The 11,521-nt window shown below is 42.4% G+C and overlaps 1 protein-coding gene across 1 annotated transcript; it reads left to right on the top strand.

The window, feature by feature from the left end:
* The first annotated feature begins 723 nt into the window (after positions 1 to 723).
* On the top strand, positions 724 to 1,497 carry LOC132599598 (zinc finger protein ZAT11-like). Its single transcript, XM_060312917.1, has one exon. The coding sequence runs from the start codon at positions 839 to 841 to the stop codon at positions 1,331 to 1,333; it is 495 nt and encodes a 164-aa protein (XP_060168900.1). The 5' UTR covers positions 724 to 838; the 3' UTR covers positions 1,334 to 1,497.
* Positions 1,498 to 11,521: the final 10,024 nt, after the last annotated feature.

Here is an 11,521-nt window from a genome sequence, read left to right as displayed (position 1 = left end):
TAGACAACAAAGACTAATAAATGGCCAGGAGTCCGTAAGCGCTTATGTCCTTTTCAAGGCTACGTTTGCACATGCACCTTTTCTGGGAACCGTATCTGAAAGGAAGGAAGAAATTGCACGATATGTCCTTGAAATCGGTGTGGTGCTTAATTTTTGTCCTTCAAATCGATTGGTCTTTAGTTTTTGTCCTTTTCCAATTGAATGTATGTTTAATGGGATATACGTTCATTCAGGTCAAAAAGTCATGCGGAGCATAACTTGCACAATATTATGATGTAAAAATATAAATGTATGCTCTGCAAAAAAAGTTATACTCATTTATTATGCATGACAAAAATTAAAGGCTCCTCGTTCTTTAACCAGAGGTTTTAGGTTTGAAAAATCCTTGATAGCGCTTCTTCCAGAAATGGGCTTGCGGCGGGAATTGAGATGTAGTCGAGTTTCAATGCGAATACCGGATATCCAATGGAAAATAAAAAACAAAAGCAATAAAAGTGCAAATGACCTGAAAGGAAGTGTTCTAGAAACCTCAACGAAATTACCTGAAAAATATCCCCACTCACATCATTACTCAAACGCGGCATCAGCAAACTCTACTTTGAAAACGACCCATTAAATTAATCTGACCATGGAAAGCAAAACAACAAACTTTGAATAACACGTATATTAAATTCCACCTACAACCTTCGGCTCAAACCTATAAATATGTGAAGCTAACACCAACAGAAGCATCATATCGCATTTCTGAATCCTCTCATTTGTTTCTAAGGTTCCAAAAACTTGGTATATATACCAGACATCGATCCTTATATTTTTATTCTTGATTAATTCCATCAATATGACTAGCATGAAAAGAAGCAGAGAAGATGATGGGCAAGTGGAAGCAGAAGCCATGGCTAACTGCGCCTTAATACTTCTGTCTCGTTTAAACAACAACACTTCTTCATCAGATCGAGACTATTTGAACGGTTTCGAATGCAAGACTTGTAATAAACGTTTCCCATCTTTCCAAGCCCTCGGTGGCCACCGTGCAAGTCATAATAAACGGCCAAAATTACCAGGAGAGTTTCTTGTGGAAGACAAAACGAACAAGATGCATAAATGTTCTGTATGTGGATTGGAGTTTTCTTTGGGTCAAGCTTTAGGTGGACACATGAGGCGTCACCGTGATGAAATTAATAAAACGTCCACGATGATACCAGTGTTGAAGAAGTCAAATAGCAGCAAAAGGATATTTTGCTTAGATTTAAACTTAACCCCTGATGATGATGTTGATTTGAAGTTATGGCCATCGGCACCGGTTCCGTCTCCAGTTTTTCGAATCTTTATTTAAGGCAGCTTTTCATTGTTCATTTTTTTCTTGTATATAATCCTTAATTATATTATTTCGTTGATTCTTTTTCATATGTTGAATCTATCGACATACTGTACGTAGCTATTTTCAAATCATGTATCATTTGATTTTAACTTGAATAGTAGTATAGTTTAATCAGGAAATATCGAGCAATACGCCTGTTTATATGGATTTGGTAACATGCTAATTTAACATCATCAAACTATACTGCAGGGATTTGCCTCATTTACAACTAGGACTATTTGGGTATCTATTCTAGTTCGCTCCCCTAGCTTTTGTCTCTCCATGCCAGTGTCGTTCCACCATAATGCTTTCGCTCTCATTTCACCGCTCCGTCAGAAAATTCTCTCTGACTTTACCTTACTCTAACTTGATAGTTAAACCCTCCCCCCCCCCCACCCCTCGTGCATGGTTGAGCCCTAGGATTTGACAGCAGACATAGAAAGTCATTTATATTCGCTCTTTGCCCCAATCTTTCGGGATAAGGCATGCATTCTTTATATTACCGCGGCTATAATTCGATCAAATGTGATTTAATACGTCAAATTCTGATGCATGTTGCAAAGGATATTGAACCTCCGCGCGTATTCAAAAAAAAAAAAAAAAAAATCCTTCTGGAGATTTTGGTTGCATAATTCACCTTTTTAGTGCAGTGTAACTGGTGATTACAAGGATAGAATTAACTTTATAAGAATGAATCCGAGTAGAGTTTTTCCTATTGATAATTTAAAAGACTTTTCCTTACAACAGTACATGTAACTATGATTAGCAATATTAGGAAAAAGAGAACAAAGCAATATAAAAGTGTAGAAAATCAATCCGTAATCTGTATTGATGTATGAAAGTCATTATATACAAAGTAGATATCTAACTATCAGCATAATACTAGGCTAAATTATATGACCTAATTACTATACATAAGGAAGAGATCATGCCTAATATACATTTGCTAATTATGAAAAGATTATCCTAATATTTACAATATTTACGTAGACTATTACATAGTCTATCACACCGCCGCAGTCGAAGCGGGAGGTTGTCGTACGCTTAGACTATCCCTGAAATCATCAAAGAGCACGCGCGGAAGACCTTTAGTGAAGATGTCTGCGATCTGGTAACGGGACGGGACGTGAAGAACACAGACTTCTCCACGGGCAACTTTCTCACGTCCGAAATGTATGTCCATCTCAATATGTTTAGTGCGTTGGTGCTGAACTGGGTTACCTGATAGGTATATGGCACTAACATTATCACAATAAACCAATGTAGCTGTCCGGATGGGAAAACGGAGCTCCAACAGAAGGTTGCGAAGCCAACAGGACTCAGAGACGACATTAGTGACGCCACGGTATTCGGCCTCGACACTCGACTTAGACAGAGTAGGTTGCCGTTTGGATGACCATGAGAGGAGATTATCGCCAAGGAAAACACAGTAACCGGATGTGGATCGGCGAGTGTCCGGACAACCACCCCAATCTGCATCTGTATAAGAAACAAGAGAGGCAATGGAGGATTTGTACAGATGGAGACCAAACTCAATAGTACCTTGAATGTATCGGATTATGCGTTTAAGAGCATGCATATGTGCAACCTCTGGATCATGCATGTGAAGGCATACTTGTTGAACCGCATAGGAGATGTCTGGTCTTGTGAATGTAAGGTACTGCAACGCGCCGGCCAACTTACGATATTGTGTGGGATCATCGCAAGAAGGCCTGGCCGTGGCACCAAGTTTGGATTTGGTGTCGACCGTTGTCTGACTCGGCTTACATGCAGTCATGCCCGCACGCTCTATAATATCTGCTGCATAATTTTTCTGAGAGAGAAACATGCCGTGTGAAGTCCGGGTAACAGCAATACCCAGAAAATAGCTTAAAGGGCCCAGATCCTTCATAGCAAATTCGGCACTAAGCAGAGACATAATGGATTTTCTGAGGGCATTTGAGGAAGCTGTGAGAATAATATCATCAACATATAGCAGAATGTAAGCAATGTCAGAACCTCGACAATAAATAAAGAGAGAGTGATCAGATCAGCTATGTGAAAAACCAATAGTAGAGACATAGTCTGCAAAGCGTTGGAACCATGCACAGGGAGCTTGCTTAAGTCCGTACAGCAATTTCTTCAAGAGACAGACATGATAGGGATGCTTTGGATCCTTAAACCCAACAGGCTGATGCATATAAACAGTCTCATTAAGATTACCGTGTAATAAAGCATTCTTGATGTCCAACTGATGAATTGGCCAAGAGTGTGCAAGTGCAATGCTCAAGATAGCGCGAATAGTAGCTGGTTTGACAATCGGACTGAAAGTCTCGTCGCAGTCAACTCCAACCTGTTGAGACCTGTCATTACTGTCACGACCCGGCTAGGGCCGCGACGGGTACCCGGGGCTAACCACCGTGCACCCCTTATTTCCTCGCTTATCCTAGTCATTTTACACTTTTTTATCAATTATAATCCCACATTAAAACAAAATCATCTTTAATGGAAAGCACAATTAATTTCTGTATGCATACGCCCTTTAGGCTATCAAAATAATATATATATATATATATATATATATATATATATATATACATATACCATAGTAGTCTTGTGAGACCATCTAACCCATACTACCTATCTACGAGCCTCTACTGGAGGACTAGACATATACATATATACACAAAAGCATAGCCCGACTGGCACCTCCGAAGTAGTGGAGTGCTCCTGTAAATCTGCTGATAGCTCCTAGAGGTCTGCGCCGTCTCCCCGTCTACCTCAAATGATAGTGGAACAATCTTGGAGTAGAATTCCTCCTTTTGCACCAAAACCCTTCTTCACCTTCCTTAGGATTTTCTCGAAAAAGATAAATCTTACTTGAGTTTCATACACTTTGATTCCTGAATTTGATGTTGTAAATCTTGGTTTCCTTTGATTTTCTTGTGGATGAGATGTTAGAGAGAGTTCTAGAGGTTTTTAGGACCAAAAATGGTGAAAAAATGAGTTAGAAACGAAGTTGGGTATATATATAATGGTCTAGAAGATTCTGGACTGACACAACATGCGGCACGCTTTGCGAGACGCAAAGCATGCCTGCGAGCCGCATGTTGGGTCGCAAAACACGCCAGCCAAACAACTCTCACTGGCACACTTTGCGGTTGATGTGCGGAACCGCATGTCGCACTTGCGAGCCGCATGTCGCGCCGCAAAGTGCGCCAGAATGTGATACTTCACCCCGAACTGTCTGTCGTAAAATGGCCATAACGTTTGATCCCGATATGATATGAGGGCTCACGACCTATGGTTGGAAAGCTCTTTCAATTATCTACAACTTTTATTTCTAGAGAATTTTCCAAATTCCAAACATATAATGGCGTTTTGTCCCCTCCAAATCAGATCATCCGGAATTGTTTCCTTAAATCGCCCTTTTGGGATGGCTTATGCTCATATTTGGCTTATGGTTCCTTCTTGAAACTTACTTAACACTTCATTACCAATATAAGGGAAATTATAACTCTTCTCCAAATTGTCATTAAGACATCATTAATTCGACACTCGAAATTCTTGCCCGACGCACCACATATACCTTGCCTTCCTTAACAACTTTCATCTCCTACCTCAAGTGTCTTTGAAATCTCATTTAGAATCATTAAACATTATTTATTACTTATCAAAACATCGTATGAATCATGCCCTTCGTTAGTCAATTCACTGTGCATGAACGAATTTTTTTTTTCGATGTGTAACATTCTTCCCCCCTTTAAAACATTCGTCCTCGAATGTTAAAGCACTCAGGAATTCTAGAAAAATTTCGCCAAAGTTTCCTTTGTAATTTGTCACTACCAACCTGTCACAACAGCCCACAATATCACTGTCTCATAGGGCTACAACACAATATCCATATAATTTGGCCACACATGACCCATATGCATAAAAGGAAAGCATACATACCTTATCATCTCGCTGTCTTATCATAGATACCTTCTGGGGGCTGAAATAATTTCGGATAACCCCATAGGGTCCAGTATATCGAGGACTCAATTTTTCTCTTTCTTGCCGTATCTCTTCGCACCTCTCATTGGAAGTTCTACATTTCGTCGATCCCTCTTTCTTGCTCAGTAGTGATATTAAGTCTTACATGGTTTGCAAATCCATCTCACTTAGTTTCATTGGCGAAGCATAAATACTTGCAAGTTGCATGACCGTTCTCGAGTAATTCGTGTGCATACACAGTTTTACATATACCTATATTAATATCCGCATGCATATTCGTGGTCGCAGTCATGTTTTCATTCATGCTCACATTCATCTACATATTCATCTTTATAGCATTTCGTTATTCATGGCATATTTGCACTCGTATTCATGTCTTATACGTATCACACATATTACATATACCCAACATATTCTTACTCACGTTGGTTTCACACACATAACATTTACATATAAGATCATAAACATCTTTTAACATCATAACTACGATACTTGTGTTCCTTTTACTCACTTCCCCCCTTTAAGGGTTTTGCCTATACCATTTTTACACCTATTATCTCGCTTTTAAATCTTTGCTTCTTATATCCCTTATTATACAACATCTTAGTCATGCCGTTTCTCATGATTTATAGCTACGATATTCCGTGTGCGAGGGCTTAACAAACTCATATCTTACCTCTTTCCTTTACGTTATACATAAGTAACTCCTTATAGTCATAGGCCCGTCGTCATCGCTAGCTTGGTAGCTCTACCTTTTATACCTTGCTTTCTTAAACTTAAGAAACACAATACCATATATCATTATTTATTTATTAACGTCGCTACATAACATAAATCTCTCAATTTATACTCGCTTATTGATATAATTATTTTGCCCCTGCTTTAACATATAATCAATTATGCAAATATATATACCTGTGACGGCATCGGGGAATGATTCTGGATCCTATTGCTCAGCTAAAGCATATATACGGGGCTGAGTGGCACCTGAAGTAGATGCTCCTCCTCTACTTCTACCTCAACTTGCTAAGAACCGAGGAAGTCTATCCTCCGGGCGTACCGAGGAAGAACCCGCCGCTGGTCCTGCGGACTGAGCCACATGCCCACCGCCTCTAAATGGGCACTCTCTCATAATGTGACCTGACTGGCCGCAACTATAACAAGCATCCGAACCCAACCGGCACGGTCCCCATTGTAGCTTACCGCACTGGGTACATCGTGGTATAGACGATCTCCTCGGGCCTGATTCACCCCTATATCGAGATCCCGACTCTGTAAAACTTCGATTCGGTCCGGTATGACTAGAGAAATCGGATTCCTGGCCCGCAATCCGTGGGGGTACATTTGTCACCGACTGGCCTAAGTGCCTAGAATGCGTCTGTCTCGATCCCCTTCTATGGTCGCTGTCAGCACCTGTAGATCTGACCCTCTTACTTGGCCCCTGGTTCATTTCACGCTCGCCCCTTTGCTGATGTTGTTGCTCTTCTAGATTTTGAGCATGGGCTTGAATACGGGATATATCCATCATGTCCTGCAATGAAGCCGTGAGGCAATCTTTGTACAAATGCGGCCCTAGGCCACTTACAAATCTATGCACTCTGTCTCCCATATCGGCTACCATAGTCGGGGCGTATCTCGCCAATGAATTGAATTGGAGACTATACTCTCGGGCGCTCATGTTCCCTTGCCTTAGATTTAAAAACCTATCCGCTCTAGCTCGGCGGACCTCAGGTGGTAAATAGTGGCGGATGAAGGCATCTACGAATTCTTGCCAAACCGGAGGAGGCGCATTCTCCCCCCTTGATAACCTCCAGTTGTTATACCATAAGACTGCCACATCCCTGAGTCTATACGAGGCTAGCTCCACGGATTCGGTCTCGGAGGCATGGATAATTTTTAATGTCCTTAACATTTCCTCAATAAAGTTCTGCGGATCTTCGTCCGGCTTTGACCCAAAGAATTCCGGGGGGTTCAAAGTCATAAAATCACGGGCTCTTGTACTAGCGTCCCGGTTACTTGAGCTCGAACCTTGCCGCTGTGACTGGGTGGCAACTAACTGTGTCAACAGGTGTATAGCCTCGGCCACTTGTTGTCCCGAGGCAACCGGCAGAGGGATCGGAGCTGAAGTTCCCCCTTGTTCTTCCACATTAGGCGGGGTAGAGGAGGTGATAGATGGGGTCTTATTTTGTGACCCGCCCTCTCCAACAATCACCGGAGGCTCCCTTTCTGACCGCATCTTTATCGTAGTCTTGCCCTTCTGGGCGGCTGTAGCTTTCCCTTTTGGCGGCATTTTCTGAAATCACAACATACTATTAGGGAGGATAAAATCTTACACATGGCTCTATCGCACGATCTCATAAGAAGAAAGATGGTCATTTTTCCTAAATGCCCAGTAGCCTCCTGTTTATAGATGTGGCGCGCTACACACCATAAACAAGACTCTACTAGACACGGCTCGTAGACACTTCCTAGGACGAACTGCTCTGATACCACTTTGTCACGACCCGGCTAGGGCCGCGACGGGTACCCGGGGCTAACCACCGTGCACCCCTTATTTCCTCGCTTATCCTAGTCATTTTACACTTTTTTATCAATTATAATCCCACATTAAAACAAAATCATCTTTAATGGAAAGCACAATTAATTTCTATATGCATACGCCCTTTAGGCTATCAAAATAATATATATATATATATATATACCATAGTAGTCTTGTGAGACCATCTAATCCACACTACGTATCTACGAGCCTCTACTGGAGGACTAGACATATACATATATACACAAAAGCATAGCCCGACTGGTACCTCCGAAGTAGTGGAGTGCTCCTGTAAATTTGCTGATAGCTCCTAGAGGTCTGCGCCGTCTCCCCGTCTACCTCAAATGATAGTGGAACAATCTTGGAGTAGAATTCCTCCTTTTGCACCAAAACCCTTCTTCACCTTCCTTAGGATTTTCTCGAAAAAGATAAATCTTACTTGAGTTTCATACACTTTGATTCCTGAATTTGATGTTGTAAATCTTGGTTTCCTTTGATTTTCTTGTGGATGAGATGTTAGAGAGAGTTCTAGAGGTTTTTAGGACCAAAACTGGTGAAAAGATGAGTTAGAAACGAAGTTGGGTATATATATAATGGTCCAGAAGATTCTGGACTGACACAACATGCGGCACGCTTTGCGAGACGCAAAGCATGCCTGCGAGCCGCATGTTGGGTCGCAAAACACGCCAGCCAAACAACTCTCACTGGCACACTTTGCGGTTGATGTGCGTAACCGCATGTCTCACTTGCGAGCCGCATGTCGAGCCGCAAAGTGCGCCAGAATGTGATACTTCACCCCGAACTGTCTGTCGTAAAATGGCCATAACGTTTGATCCCGATAAGATATGAGAGCTCACGACCTATGGTTGGAAAGCTCTTTCAATTATCTACAACTTTTATTTCTAGAGATTTTTCCAAATTCCAAACATATAATGTCGTTTTGTCCCCTCCAAATCAGATCATCCGGAATTGTTTCCTTAAATCGCCCTTTTGGGATGACTTATGCCCATATTTGGCTTATGGTTCCTTCTTGAAACTTACTTAACACTTCATTACCAATATAAGGGAAATTATAACTCTTCTCCAAATTGTCATTAAGACATCATTAATTCGACACTCGAAATTCTTGCCCGACGCACCACATATACCTTGCCTTCCTTAACAACTTTCATCTCCTACCTCAAGTGTCTTTGAAATCTCATTTAGAATCATTAAACATTATTTATTACTTATCAAAACATCGTATGAATCATGCCCTTCGTTAGTCAATTCACTGTGCATGAAGGATTTTTTGTTTCCGATGTGCAACAATTACAGACAAGACGGGCTTTGTGCCTATCAAAAGAACCATCAGATTTCTTTTTATGACGAAAAATCCACATAGAACGAATAAGATTCACATCAATGGGACGTGGAACCAACTCCCACGTCTTATTTTTAATTAGAGCATTATATTCATCAACCATGGTAGCTTTCCAATTGTGGTCATTTAAAGCACTTATAGGATTTCGCGGGATAGGCGAGATGGTGGAAGTGTTTAAGTTAAACGGTTGTTTGGGCTTGAAAATCCCATGTTGGCTTCTAGTGACCATGCGGGTGGGCTGCTGGGCAGGCACGGGTGGGGCAGTGGGGGGGAGGGGCTGCTGGGCCGTGGCAGTGCGGTTGGATTGCTGGGCAGTGGGGGGGACGGGCTGCTGGGCAGTCATGGGTGGAGCAGTGGGGGGGAGGGGCAGTTGGGTAGTGGGGGGTCGGGCTGGACCGAGGGAACGACGGGTGGAGTAGGCTGCGACAGAAAATGCATGGTGTATGGAGAAATCTCATGGTCCAAAAAATCATAAGAAGTTGGGGTTGGTGAGTGCAACTTTGAGAAGGGAAATTGAGTTTCCTCAAAGATGACATGCCTTGATATGATGATTTTGTTGGTGGATAAATCATAACATTTATAGCCTCTATGATTCAACGGATAGCCCAAAAATACACACGGAGTGGATCTTGCTTGCAATTTATGAATAGTTGTAGATGGAAAAAGTGGATAGCATAGACACCCAAAAACCCGGAGATGAGAATAGGAGGGGGTTCGTTGGTAGAGTACTTGCATTGGTGATTTATACCCAAGGACCTTGGTGGGAAGTACATTAAGGAAGTATGCGGCAATTTGGAGAGCATAATGCCAAAAGGAGGGGGGCATGGAGGAGTGGACAAGAAGAGTGCGCACTATGTTGTTAATGGATTTAATTTTTCTTTCCGCTTTGCCGTTTTGAAGAGAGGTATGGGGGCAAGAAAATCTGAAATTTAAACCATTGGAGGCGCAAAAAGATTGAAAATTCCCATTGGCGAACTCCCGCCCATTATCACATTGAATGTTTTTGATGTCTCTTTCGAATTGAGTCTGTATTAATGCCTTAAAAGATAGAAAAGTAGAATAAACTTGGGACTTGTTAGAGATTGGAAAAGTCCAAAGAAAATTACTATAATCATCAAGAAAGAAGACATAATAGCGGTGCCCATTAGAACTCAAAATAGGAGATGTCCATAAATCACTATGAATGATATCAAATGACATAGTAGTAAATGACAATGAATAATAAAATGGAAATTTAACGTGTTTCCCCAAAGGACAAGAGGTACAAAAAGAGGTTCGGGCCCTATTACATTCAATTAAGGCATTACTACGAAGAGAAGTAAGGATAGCATTTCCTGGATGGCCGAGTCGGGAATGCCACAAGCTAGGTGATGCGGCAATGAAGGTTGATGGTGGAGTGGTCCGTTTTGTGGCAGTGATAGGATACAATTCCCTGGTGCTCTCACATCTCATTAGGCGGCTCCCCGTCGGTAAATCCTTCACAGAAAACCCAAGAGGATCAAACTCAACAGAAACATTATTGTCCTTAGTGAATTTACGTACGGAAATAAGGTTTTTGATGAGTTTTGGAGCATGCAAGACATTTTCGAGACGTAATTGGGGATTAGGTGAGGGTAGGGATGTATGACCATAGCCTCGAATTGGAATAATGCTACCATACCAACAATGATTCCAGAATTATTGCTCAAATTAAAATAGGACGTGAGAGTACCTGAGTTAGCAGTCATGTGGGAAGTCGCTCCGGTGTCCATGTACCAATTATCATCCGGTTGATGCATGGACAGAGTGTGCATGGCTGCCTCTACGTCAGTTGAAGTGTACCTAGAATAGGACGGACCATGCATGGAATAGGCCTGCTGAGGTCGTGGACCCGCACCTAGAATGCCGCTGCCGGGCCGTGGCGTCGTGGGACGCTGCTGCCACGGCCTTGTTGGATACGGGCAGGGGGGCAGTGGCCACTGCTGTGCGGCTAGGCAAGCCAGTAGTAGCTCCCTGCCGGTGGCTATCCCGTTGGCCACTGGCTGTGGCTGGTCTGGCCGCCGCGGCCGGATTTCCCGCGGTTGTTGTTCCCCTTTCCCTTGTTCCTGTTGGAATTCCTGCCAAGATTATTATCACGACGGTTAGTTGAATTATTGGTGCCACCAGGTGGCGGGGAGAGAGTATCATTATCAACAAGTAGAGCCGCGGGACTAGAATCGCGGGCACGTTCCTTGGTTGCGGCGTCTTCGAGCTTTAGTCTGGAGCACACTTCAGAGAAAGAGGGCAACACAACCTTCTGCTGGATGGT

The sequence above is a fragment of the Lycium barbarum genome, chromosome 6, assembly GCF_019175385.1.
Source record: "Lycium barbarum isolate Lr01 chromosome 6, ASM1917538v2, whole genome shotgun sequence".
NCBI lineage: Eukaryota > Viridiplantae > Streptophyta > Magnoliopsida > Solanales > Solanaceae > Lycium > Lycium barbarum.
This window is presented reverse-complemented; position numbering and strand designations above follow the sequence as displayed.

Excerpts from the sequence above, each read along its gene's own strand:
- LOC132599598 (XM_060312917.1), top strand. The coding sequence starts at position 839 with ATGACTAGCATGAAAAGAAGCAGAGAAGATGATGGGCAAGTGGAAGCA.